The 13,386-nt window shown below is 43.9% G+C and overlaps 1 protein-coding gene across 6 annotated transcripts in view; it reads left to right on the top strand.

Annotated features, from left to right (window-relative positions):
* The window catches only part of ERI3 (ERI1 exoribonuclease family member 3), a 128,272-nt gene that overhangs the window by 18,218 nt on the left and 96,668 nt on the right, over positions 1-13,386 (top strand). For all 6 annotated transcript variants that reach the window (XM_064428674.1, XM_064428677.1, XM_064428675.1 and 3 more), the window contains exons 3-4: positions 5,418-5,534; positions 11,614-11,673. In XM_064428674.1, coding sequence (XP_064284744.1) covers positions 5,418-5,534; positions 11,614-11,673 — 177 coding nt within the window. The remainder of the gene's footprint in view (positions 1-5,417; positions 5,535-11,613; positions 11,674-13,386) is intronic.

Here is a 13,386-nt window from a genome sequence, read left to right as displayed (position 1 = left end):
GCTTTAGTTAAAATAATAATTAAGGCAGAAGATGGAAACTGGGGAGGCAGATCTGTTAGGCTAGTGCTGTCCTTACTATGTCCCTTTTCGATTTTAATTGCCTTGGAAAAAAAAAGAAAATCACAAGGCTTTAAAAGCTCTGATTCTCTCTGCTCTTCAACGCCCCCACACCCTCTCCCCGATCTTGGAGGCATCAACTCTCATCTGTCAAAGTGTAAATCAGCAATTAAAACACAAACAGCGAAATGCCAAAGATGACCCGAAGCACAAAGCAACTGACAAACAAGTCCGGACAAATCGGCGGATAATTTATAAGCATTGCCCTAAAATCTAATTATTTGGCAATTCGAATTTGCAGCCGGCCAGGGCTGTGCAATAAATTTAACCCGCCATAAATTATTTAGGAGCAGCCCGTGGTGTAAATCAAAAACACGAGTGTTTGTTTAAGAAATAAGCTCCTTGTGCATAAAATGACTTTTTTTTCTTTAAAGAGGAGGGGGGGAACCATCCCTAAACAAAATGAGCTGGTGCTGAAGCTCTGTCCCTCCACAGACACTCCCTTGCCTCTTCTGCCCTTACCTTTTTTGAAGGTGTAAATGGTTCTTTTGGTAAGAAGTTTTATGCTTTTCCTTATCAGACAAAATCCGTTTCTCTCAACAGCCTCAGCTTGTTTTTATTGCATTTTGAACAGTCAGCTCTGATTTTTATGGTCATCTTTTATTCTTGTGTTTATTAAACTTCTTCACATGGGGGTTAGAGTGAGGGATAAATTATTGTCTGGTAGTTTTTGAACTGAATAGGCCATACAGTCTTCCTCAAATATATAACTCTGTGTCCTGGAGCGTGCCGTGCCCTGTCCACTTTGTACATGGGCGTCTGGATTAAAAGGTTTTGAGAGCTGGGAAGCTCTTGTTGGCACTTTGTTCTTTCTCTATAATGATAAGCAAAAAGGATAAGCAAAAAGATTCCTCTGTGGGAATTAGGGTAATTTCAGGTGCTTTCTTCTCTGACTGGAAATTGTTTAGCAAGTATAGTCTTGTGCTTGTTCATTTCTTTTATTAGCAAGAAGATCAAGACAGCTGAATTGATGCATCCCTCCTCTGGTGTTAAAGGGAAGGGAGTTTCATATAGGACAACTGGGTAAGGAAGGACTGGGTTTACAGCAGTGCTTTCACATGCCATTAAGAATTTTTCAAATCCCTCTTAGAAGAAAGTCCCTAGCCATTCCACAGTTACCCAGCTGCTGCTCAACACACTGGCTAGGGACAGCCAGGTTGCACAGGAGACTTCTACCTGGAACTTTTTTTTTAAACCCTTGGTTTTTCAGGACGACAAAAGTTCTGAGGAATCTGTCACATAGATTGCTTGGAGTACCTTGAAATAGTAAATGTAAGAGTGTTATAAAGAGAGTGGACCTGGTAATGGATCTGTATAAGCCTCTGGCTCTGTAGGTTCCTATTGTTACTGTGTTTGGGGGCACAGCTGAGGGGAGGGACAGGGTGCCGATGTTTTTTTCTTTAAGCGTGTTAATATTGATTTTAGAAGCTCTGTGTTCCAACAATATAAATGCAAATGCCTGTAATTGGGAGCCTTGTGCAGAATTTCTCAATAGAAAACATGTTCAACTTCTCTGACAATGAAAGGAAAATAAAAAGCCGCTTATTTATTGGTGGTGGTTTGAATCCTGGATTTCCTTTCAAGTTACTTTGCAGTGCTAAATAAAATACCTAATTGCAGTGCTCGCAAAATTCAAATGAGTACATTTGTTCTTCTGGTAGCTCACGGCTATTTGCAGCCTCTGGACACCCTCAGCATTATTTTAGCACATCCATAACTCCTGGTTGTGCTATAAGGAAAAGCTGGCGGTGGGGGCAGAGAGAAGGCTTAGAAGCCCCAAATGCTGCTGGCACAAATCACTGCTGAAGTTGGAACATTTACTCCGTCTTGGAGTGGATACATGTGAGGATCTCAAGGTAACACTTAGAGATGATCAGGCTCTGATAGAAGAAAGGAAGTGTCCGTGAATCTTTCTGCCCTTAACTCCCTCCTGCTGCTTTCCTCCACCTTTCCTGCCTGGGAAGAAGCAGTGAAGGTCCTTGAATGGTGGAGATGGAGCTGAGCATGTTGAGCTCACCGGGCTGCTGTGAAACATGAGAGAGCACCCGGCTGCCTTCCTGCATCACAGTCTCTTGGGGGGTTGTGTGTATGAGTGTCTAAGTGCTCACCGTTTCATAATAATTACTAATGAAATTCTAGATCTGTAATAACATTTCAGATATCTAAAACAAACCATATGCTTGTTAAAAAAAAAAAAAAAGAGAGAGAGAGAGAAAAAAAGTGGAAACAGATCTACTTTAAGCCATAAATTCTTGGTAATAGAGGCCTCTTTTCTCCCCCCTTTCTGTTTATGTTTGATAGATATTTTTGTTTCTGCAGGAATGTCAACTCTTAATTTCATGATGTATCATGGGCTTAAGAAAATTGAATTTAATAAAGGCAAAAGATGAATGGCACCTTTAAAGGTCCCAACACTTGTCTTTATTAGCAGGACAAACTGCAGGGTCTCCAAACACTGCTTCTCTCCAAATGAAAGTTTAAATGAAAAGTACAGCAGTGTCACAGGTTAAATTTCATTGCAGGACTGGCTAACGTCGTTAGTGAGGAGTGGGGCTGATTTCATGGGGCTGGTATCTGTTGCCTTAGATACCAGTGGAGCAAACACTGCCAGAGACTGGAAAAATCTCCGCTATAGGAAGCGTGCAGATAAACAGCCTTTTGGGAAAGGTTCTTTACCACTTGTTTCAAAAACTGACCCAATAAGCCCAAGAGAGTGGCTGCACTTTCTCCTAAGACGCTCTAGCTGCCTCTGTGGTTCCACCCCTGCTCCTGGGCATGGACTTCCCACAGACCTACAGTAATTCTGGATATTGTTAAATTTTCCACATTTTTTAAGTATGGCTTTTTATTTCCTCCGTCTGTCTTAATCCGACCCTCCTGGAAGTGCTTTTTGCCTTTGGTTCTGGAAGGCGAGCGACGCCTTTGTGTATCAGATCAGCAGCAGGCTGTCTTTCAGTCTGGCTTTGCATCCAGCCAGTTGATGGCCCCTGAGGATGTTTGTGGTCCCTTAGGGCACATCCCAGCATTGCAACACAGCCCTGCTATGAAATCCAGCCGGTGTGTGTCCCTCTCTGGAAAGGGAAATGTTTGTCTTGCCTTGCTGTGAGCTTGCCTGCTTCCATGATCACCCTCTGGGAGGGATGCAGGCCTAAAGGGCAATGAGATGCCCCAGACCCATTTGAAAGATGGAATGGTGTTATTCTGAAGTTAAGCCTGGCTCTGTTATGGCAGGCTGTCTGTTAACTTCAAACTTTGCAGTCTGTTTTCCTTCTAAACAGAAGTTTGCTGCTTTCAGAGCCTCTGTGTGGTGGCCCTTTTGGGGAGAGGGTCAGCTGTATCCAGCATTTCTTACTCTCTTGGGTTTCCATGGGTCCTTTTGGGTGGCTGAAGCTGGTGAGTTTGGCTGCACCACACAAGGCAATCTGGCTAATTCTCAAGTGTTTGGCATGTGTCTTCTCCTTCCCTTGGAGCCCCTGGGTCAAGTTTGCTCTCTTTCCTGGCAAAACTTGGTGACTCCCAGTGGGGTGACTCCCTGTGGCAGTAGGGAAGGATGTGCCCAGCCATCTGCTCTGCCTCATCCAGCACAGCATGCACAGGGAGTGGCACAGCAGACCATGAGGAAATGCTTAAGCCATGCGTCCTGTGCAGCTTCACTGCTCAATGTCTACACCTGGGCACTTCCACACTGTTAACACTTTCTTTGATTTTTACATCTTTTTCTAACTTTCAGTCTCAGCAGCACATGCTCTCCATGTGCCCTGGTCTGAGCTGTGCCCCTGCTGCACTGGGGAGCTGCTCTGCTCTGTCTCTGGGCTCTGCCCACCATGGAAATTGGGTGTTTCTCCTTTCTCTTTAAATTATCTGTTGTTTCCATTTACCCACCCAGCTTCTTGCCCTCCTGCTGCCTAGTGGGGTGGTGATGTCATCAGCTCATATATGTAACCTCACGATAATTTCCGCCTGCAGGTCATGAGGGTTGCAACCACGGTCCAAAAAAGTGTGTTAGTTCCTCTGCAGCGGCTGCATTTTTCACATGCTAATTTTACTCACAGGAGTTGGATTTTTTTTTCATTTTTTATTATTTCTTATTTGTCTCTTCCAGATGTTTTCAGGCAGTTTTTTTTTTGTTGTTAAACTAATTCCATTCATGTTTTAAAAATTTATGAAAGCACTAATAAAAATGTCAAAGTGGTAAAAATGTTAGCTTTTGCTCTGCTTTGATTAAATTTTGCAAACTGTTTTTGAATATTAAAAAGCAATATTTTTTTTATTCTCTCTCCCTCTCTCTGTTTTTCTCCAGAAGTGATTTGAGAGGCTTGTTGCATGGATATCACTCAGCAGGCTCATTTGCACTCCAGAACCTTGGTGCCATGGATCTCTATTAAATAACATAGACAAATTATTCTTTAAAGACACCAAACAAATTGTCACTTCTCCTCTTACATTAAACTAGAAGGAGGAAAGGGAGTGGAGAAGGAGGGGGGTGAACACAAAGGATTTTATCGCTTTTATTCAGAGGGCGGCTTTTTTAATTTCATGTATATTTTTTAATAATTGAGAAATCCATCGCAACTGGATTTGTTTAAACTTTTTATTAACAGGTTCATGTAAATTTTTGATTGCTGATTATTCAAATAATTGAACATTCTTCTGATGAAGGAACGTTTTTATTTCCCTATCAGCATAAATTGGCTACAAAGAGGAAAATGAAGCAGGGCTTGCTACTGTGCTGTATCCCATAGGGATGGATTTGGGGGGAGCTTTCGGCTCCTCTCCTCACTCTGTTGGAGGAGGGCAGTCCTCCTCAGCCTCTCCAGAGAAGGAGGTGCTTCATGCAGTAGTCCTGCTGTCTGTCTGATGGTGTCCCCTAAAAGGGATGGTGGGCTGGAAAGGTTGAGACTGCTCTTGGGGAGGGCACTGCCCCTGCGATGTCCTTGCTAAACAGCTGTGAGTCCACAGCGAGTACAGCTTCATATTCTGTGGATATGGGAACATGGGAGTGGTGTGAGACCACCTTCCTTAGGTTCAGGTTAGGCAGTGATGTGTGCAGCTGCAGTACTGAGCACAGAGACCTCCTTGCAGCCTGTCCCAGCTGCAATGAGCATCAGCACCATCCTTGTCTGTTCTGGCGGTGTTGGATGTGCTCTGTGCTGTGGCACCACCTCCCCACTTCTGCAGAGCTTTGTGTTGAGTATATTTTAGTTTGGGACTATCAGGCCACCTTGCAGATGGGATAATTTCCAGCTTCATTTCTTGTTTTGTTTTAAATGAACAGCTGCTTTTCTTTTTGCCCTATTCAGGAAATCATCGAATTCCCGATCCTGAAGCTGAATGGCAGGACGATGGAGATCGAATCCACCTTTCACATGTATGTTCAGCCTGTGGTGCATCCCCAGCTTACGCCCTTCTGTACAGAGGTAAAGTGCAAAGGTTCCCTGGTGCTCCAAGAGTCTCTCTGGGAAGCAGGTTTCCATTGCACCAGGGACTCAGGTCGCCTCTTCATGGTGCAGCTGCAAAGCAGTGTGTCATGCCAGCCTTGAGTTAATGACAAAGAGAATAATTTTTTGTTATTGCAGTAGTGTGTAAAGACCTCAGTTTGGATTCATAAATAACTCTAGCTGTGATCTGATAACTAAGATAATTGTATTTACAGCTAACAAATGTCTCAATTGGATGACCACCAAATAAACACACTTGTGTTAGCCAATGTTCAAAATCCTGTAACCTCTTTATGAGCTCTTGTGATTCTGCTGTTCTCCTCTGTGGTGGGGAAGGTCAAAGAGAGCATGGGCTGAGGAAAGACAGTGCTGTGCAGATGTGTGGTTCAGAGTCACTAAATGACTCTCCTGTGGGCTTGTATGTTAGGATTTGGGGAGTCCTTCAGAGCAGTAGGATAATTCATGTTTGTATTTTTAAGACTTTCTTTTTGATATTGTAATTGTGGGCCACTTGAAAGGATTGCTGGAGAATAAATGATTGCTCTTTACTTGCTTACTCTCATTGCTGAGGACAGCTGCTCTTGAGCTGTGGCCACCTTTCCCCAGATATGAAATGAAGGTAGTAAATGCCATTCCTGAGGGTTCAGAAGAGTTGAGGAGCAGGGGTTTGATTTTGTTGTTGATTTGAGGTGGTTTTTTTTGTGGTTTTTTTTAAATTCAACCCAAAAAGTTAACTGTTTTTCAAAGTGTGTTTTCCTTCCTTGCTATAATCCTCAAAAGAAACTTTAAGTTCCTTTTGCTTTGAGGGCTTTTTTTCCTGTCAGTCCATTGATTCAATTTTGAATCAGCTCAATGACTAAAATACTGACTGTGGGAATCAGCATATTCAAGTTCTTCATTCTGTCCCTGTCTTGTCATCAACACCATGGTGTGTTTTCCCCTACTCTGTGGCTACAGGCTTAAGCCCGTGGAGGGCTTGTCCCACCTGTACTAATCTGATGAAAAATGACTCCTCTGTGTTAGGTGGAGTCCCCTCCAGAACCAACCAGCCCCTTCCATATTTTCACATTGTAAAAACAAATACTTATTTTTATTCTCCTGTAACTCAAAACCGTATGAAGGTATTTTATTTAAACTTAAAAAAAGACTAAGCACAGAAAACATTATTCCCCAGAGAAGAGCTTTCAGAAAGCTATAAATGTGTGAGAACAGAGGGTTATAATGAAAATGGTTTTGCAACCTTAATGCTAGAAGGCTGGGCAACTACTTTGGCTGTCCTTATCCCCATGAGACTTGCTGGACATATACTTGTACAAATGTGATAAATCTCACAGCTTGCACCTGATCTTTGCTAAAGACAACGTCACCTTCTAGAGCTGAGCGCAAAATGTCGGCCTTGCAAGTCACCTAAATTCTGGAGAGAAGTTGTCTCATTAACTCCCACCAAAACTCCTTCTTGGGAATCTCTCTATTGTATCCTTTCCCGTTTCTAAAGACTGCAGCTCTGTTCTTGCACAAGAATCTGCATGACTTGTTTGGTGTGTGCTTGTGGTTCAGCTTCATGAGATGAACAGAGCCTCCAGCCTGCTGCAATCTAGGGACATTCAGAAGTTCTCTAGATGATGACCTTGTGACCAACAGTCAGCCCATCCAATGCTCCTGTACTGCAGTGATGGTTTCTTCTCTTGCTCTTGGGGGTCTGAACCAAATGTTTGTGTCTCCTGTGTGGGGCCTTGAAGCAAGTGAAGCTGAGTGTGTCTGTGTGTTTGTGATGGCTGTGCTTTTGCAGGATGGCACAGATGTCCCAGGTCAGCATTCTGCTGCAGACTCTGACGTGAACCTCGGTCTGGCATCATGTCCAGAGCTGGGTGAAAATGGGCAGTACTGAGACGAGCAGGCAAAACGATTGCAGAGCCCCCACCTGTGTGTATCAATGGTACAAAAAGGCTGCACTAGCAGGTTTGGCAAGTCCTCTGTTATTAACAGCATGGATTAGGAGTCTGGTTTTAGTCCTGCCCTTGACATCACTGGCTCCTGGTCACCTCCACATTATACTTCTTGCTACTTAGTGCCCACCATGACCCCTGTCCTTCCTGACCCCTGGCTTGGCAGTCCCCTGGCCTGTTGCAGGGGGCTGCCAAGAGGTCCAAGAGTGGAATCATGGCTGGAGGTTTAACTGGACTTGTTCCTGGGGCCAGTGTATGGGGCTGAGTTTGAAACCCTGCCCTGAGAGCCACTAGTGAACCTTACTAAACAGTGGGGTGCTGCTAGGTAGTGCAGAGATCATCCCTGTGCCACTGGTGTAGGTTCACTTGAGACCCCAGAGACACAGCCAGGATGTGCTCTTGCAGAGCTGCTGCCTGAACTGCTCCAGCACTTGTTATTGACTTTCTGCTGCTTTATGTTTTCTGAAAAATACTAATTTTGCTAAATGCCAGTAAAGGGCTTTGTCTAGGCACCTCCACTTACAAAGGTTGAGATTTATTGGCCTCTTTGTCTACAAAGAAAGACCAGGCCTGATTATCAGATGGTACACCAGAGACAAGTGCTTAGGTAATCAGCAAACTGTCTTGGAGTAGAAATACGATGTCTTTCCAGATAAACTCTCTAGGAAAAGCACTGGTGTTGACATTACATGGGAGCCTGTCTGCTGTGCTGCTGATTTCCCCTCTCTCCTCTGCCTTTGCTAAGCAGTAGAACTGCTTTGTGTAGACTTTGTGTGGAAGGGTTACTGGGGTTGCTTGACATTACTCCTTGGGTTTGGATTACCTCTTCCATCCCTCTTCCTTCTTGAGGACAACAGCACAGCATGGGAAGGGTACTTGGAAGGGTGGAAAGCTTGTTGCCCCCCTCAAGACATTGCTTTGCTTACCTTTTGGTGTGTCTGTGCTCTCCCCTGGCTACAGGATGTTTCTCCAACTCCCCACATCAATGGCCAGGAGCTGTCTTCCAGTGCTGCCTCACTCTGAGACTTCTTCTTGTCCCCTTTCTCTTGGCCTGCTTCTGTAAAACAGCAGGTCATGACCTTGGTTATTGTGAGGGGTGAGCTGAATGCTTAGGTGAAGAAGTTGTTAAAAGCTGTTACTAGGTGTATAAAGCTCATCATGCCCTTTTGGAAGATCCAGATGATTTTTCTGGTGCCCAAGAAAGTTCTTGCCCGGAGCTTAAGGAGAGCCCTCTACAAGCAAGGTGCTTGTACAGATCTTTTCACGATACTTTGCTCTCTTTTTATGTCTAATTTTTATTGATTTTTTTTTTCCCTGAAGGAATAGACAATAAAAATACAAAAAGATAAAGGCATTATAGCTTGCTTATGTCCCCAAGTACCTCATGCTTCTTGGGATAACCAGTGAAATTTTACAATTGTGCAGTTTTATGTTTTTATACTTTTTCAAAGCTGCAAGACCAGATAATGCTGCAGAGATCCAATGCACTAGGTTGGATGTGGCAGATGGACATAACTGATAACAAAAAGTATCAGAAAGGATGAAAGAGTAGAAATCTGGTCCAGTTTGAGCACTCTGACCTGTATTGAAGTGTACCTCTGGAGCAGATACATTCCTTTGTGTGATTTCTGCAGTGGGAATCTTGTGTGCGTATGCTTGGCAATGTGTACAGGCAGGCTGGTACTTTGCTTGGCCTGGCAGGGAAAGACAGAAGGAATTTTGGGCAAGAATAAGCAGTGATTCTTGGTGGCACCTCTGCATCTGCCTCCATATCCCTCCCTTCATCTGATGGGAAATGTCTGGATGAGGCCATTATACCATGTTCTCCCATGGCATCAGGGGTGCAGTGCTCCACAGATACAGTTCTGAGGGTGCCTGGAATGGTAGAAACCATTTGCATCAGTACTGGCTGAGATAGTGAAAGGTCACATGTCATCCTCAGCACAGAAAAGACTTGGACCTCTTGGAGCAGGTTCAGAGGAGGGCCAGGAAGATGAGCAGAGGGATAAGGAAAGGCTGGGAGTTTGGGGTTGTTCACTTTGGAGAAGACTCCCAAGAGATCTTATTGTAACCTTTTAGTACTTCAGAGGGCCTATAAGATAGACTTTTCAGCTCGGCCCCATTGTGACAGGACAAGGAGTAATGACTTTAAACTAGTCAACTAAGTGTACAGAAGAAGATTTTTGCATTGAGGGTGATGAAACAGTGGCACGGGTTGCCAGAGAGGTAGCATTCGAGGTCAGGTTGGACAGGGATGTGAGCAATCTGATCTAGTTGAAGATTGCCGTGCTCACTGCAAGGGAGGTTGGACTGGATGAACTTTAAAGGTCCCTTCCAAAACAAACTATTCTATGATTCTGTGTTCCTTTCCAAACACACCTTGCAGTCACTTCCAGAGATTTGTGTTGAGCTGCTGTCTGAAAGGCAGAACCAGCACTTTGCAATAGGTGAGCTGTCCACCTCTGCCAGAAGAATACATGGAGAGAAAGATGGCAAGAAAAGCAAAAACCATGCCAGAGAGCTTTAAAAACTGCTCTAAAGAGCCCTGCATTAGTTCCTCAAATCTATTTGCTTCTCAGAGTATGTAAGTCTGTAGGTAGCAGCTGTTAACACAATTAAAATAGAGATTAATGTAAAAACAGTTTTGGAAATATAAAAGAGTGTGTCCCTCCACTTTCCTAAAATTCCATTTCATAATGGCTTGATGAACTTAAGAAACACACCTAAAGGAACTCTGCATTCTTAAAATTAAAATACTTTCCCTAAAAGGTATGTATTGCCATTTCATGGGAGTCACTATGAGAAAATAATCTTTCCACTTACAGTTTATTCAGTGAGTCAGGTATTTGGTATTCATTAAATGTAATTACAGTTTAATTGGAGTTTAATATCATTTCTTTTTCTGTCCTCCAAGTTCAGTGCTGTAAGCCAAGCAGCCAAAGAAACTGAGAGATAGAAACCATTTAGCTTCCTTCAGTTGCCACATACTTAATAAAACAGAGCCCTCTGGTTTGTGAGAGGACTTATGTTTTACAAGTAGGCTGAGCTGGTCTGTGTGGAAGAGTTACTCCTGGGTGATGGTGGGGCCATCAGTATCTCTTAACTGGAAGCTATGGCTTCCAGAGGTGTGGATGCTTCTAGGTTGTGCGTGACCTTTATTTTATGAAAATGTGTGAGATGTGTAGCTTCAGGAAAGTGCCATATGAAGTGAAATCCCATAGTGTGCACTTGTTTTAATAATGATTTTTTTAATTACTTGGGTGCATTGATGGCAAGCTACTGAACTCCGATATTCAATATGTTAAAAGACAGTTTTGTCAGTTGGAAGGCAGACAGAAAAATTATCTGTTTTCCATGTGCCTCAAGCTCTCCTGGGCAGACACGGGGAGAAGCTCATGAGACTGCATCTTTTAATGCCTGTGTTTAGCTTTGAACAGCCGAGCAGTTTAGGAGCAGTCAGTAGGAGTATCTGTTGGCAGGACCTCTTCTAAGGAGCCTACTGGAAAACAGACTAGACAGGGCTCTGGAAGAAAGTGCCTTTCTTCAGATTTCATTCTGTTATTTTAAATACGGTTTTGAACTGCCGAGGAATGCTGTGAAGGACTATGGGAACATGCACATGCTGTCTGCCCAGCTCAGAGGAGGATGACTGGGTCCTCTCCAGGTCTCACTTGCCAATACTTTTATATTTGGTTCATCTAACACTGAAATTTTGGTGTCACTATGATAGCAGAGGAATGTCCAGAGACGTTGCTAGTTACCACTGCCTGTGTACATCAAGGCAACACCAAAACTGCTGAAGGTCATGTTGAAAAATGGCATCATGCTGGTGCATGACACTGCTCCCCAAGTGGACCCTGCCATGCTGAGAATTTGCGGTTTTGTGGTGTGGGTAGGAGCCCTGCTATATTTCAGTGTTTGGGGTGGAGCTGTGCCCTTGCCTGTGGCTGGGGAGCTACCAGGGTCACTCTGCTGTGGCTGGTTCCTCATCAACACCCATGTGGGTCCCAGGAGCATGTTTTGGTTGCAGAAAGATGGACAGGAGATTAGACCTCTCTAACGATCTTTTGAGTGCTGCTCTGGTGACTGCTTTCTGTTTGTCTCTGTTTCAGCTGACTGGGATTATTCAAGGCATGGTGGATGGGCAGCCGAGCCTCCAGCAAGTGCTTGAGGTAAGCACAGTAACCTTTAGTTCTCAAACTCTGACCTCTGGTCTATAGTCCCCTCTTCATCTCTTTCCCTGCACCCTCCCCTTGCTGAGAATCGAACCGCGTAATTTGACTATGATTACAGCTTCATTAGAATAACATTTGCTGTCACACTGGTGACACACTGCTGAGATTATTGAACCATTGATCTGTCATCTCCAGCTGTTCATGTCAAGGGTGCTGACAAGATATCCAAACTCCTGCCAGTACATAGGAGAAGAGGCGATTCTTTCTTGAGCCAGTTTTAAAGCATCGAGACATTGCTCAAGACCACTGCTCCTGGAGATTCTGCTTTCATTTTTTTCCCCTCCCTCAGCGCTTTATTCAGTTATTTTTTCTACCTATTTAAATGCTCAATAATACATGGAGTATAGAAAGAAAATGCCTCTGAAATCTAATCTAAAGGATGTGTGAATGCAGATACAGCCCTAATAATACCTTCTGCTTAATGTGGAATTCCTAGAGCATTTAAGGCTTAATTAGCTTGGAAGTATTTCTCCATCAATAGCTTTTGTTGATAGTCAGATAGTGTAGGAAATCTCCTCAAGGAGAGCCTACTTGGGCTGCAGGTTGGTGTTTGATGCGTTGTCTCTGTCAGGATTTCCACTGCTGTGTTACTTAATTGTTCCTAATCAGAATAATTGCAACAAGTGTTTCTCTGAGGAAATCAAATTAAAGGTGTTAAAATCCTCCATGGAGACAGCACTTGATGGGCACTTACATCAGGGAGTTTAGAAAGTTTACCACTGCTGTCCCCAACTCTGGACAAGTTCATGTGAGCTCATTTTTGGACAGAAAAATTGTTCATACAACAGCATGTTTCTAGGTTAAAAAGAGATTCGGGTTAGGCAGCTTCCGAGGCATGCTAGTTTACTCAGGAGTGAAAGGTGTCAAGCAAGGGAAAAGACAAGGGATTTCTGTTGCTCAAGTATTGAAAATGCTGCTAGTGAGGTTGCATAATAACAGTTGATTGCCTGCCGCTGCAAGATTTTAGGCACGTCGTCTGCTAGTTTTAGCTGGAATAACTGTCTGTGCAGGGCTTCTGTCTGTGCAGAGCTTCTAGTCTAAGTTAGTTCTTTAATCCCTGAGGTGGATTGCATTCTCCAGGTTAACATGGCCCAGGACCCAGAACATCTGTCCCTGTGGGAAGTTGATCAGGAATAGTGAATCCACTTTAAATCCACACTACCCTGAATAAGCACTTCAGAACTGTAAGAAGGAAAGAGGGATCCAGCCTGGAGAGGAAGGAGACACCTGGCTTTGCTTGTTACTGCCACACAGTGTCTGTGTGTGCCCAGCCTTTCAATTTTTTTCCCCTTCCCGTATTCCCTGGTACTATATGAATTAGTGTGTGTGAGAAATGCAGTAGGGGAGGGATGCCATCTCAATACACCTGTCTTTTCTCCTCACTGGAGGGGACAAAAGTTGTGTTTCCTACGAGCCTCTTTGGTAGAGGGAGAGGAGAAATGCCAAGTAACAGCACAGTTGTATCGTCCCGTTAACGCTGCACAACTTTCATCCCTCCACAAGCAGAGCTGCTGCGGTGTCTGATAAGATCATCTCTCCTCTGGTTGCCTGATGTCTCCTATCAGAAATCTTCAAAGGTCCAAACGTGCTGTTGTTGAGATGGCAAGCAAAGAGAGAAGAGAGAGAGGGAGAGGTTGGATAAGATCACAA

The sequence above is a fragment of the Passer domesticus genome, chromosome 7 (genome assembly GCF_036417665.1).
Source record: "Passer domesticus isolate bPasDom1 chromosome 7, bPasDom1.hap1, whole genome shotgun sequence".
NCBI classification, from domain to species: domain Eukaryota; kingdom Metazoa; phylum Chordata; class Aves; order Passeriformes; family Passeridae; genus Passer; species Passer domesticus.
Note: the sequence above shows the minus strand (reverse complement) of the source record. Positions and strands in the feature narration are given on the sequence as shown.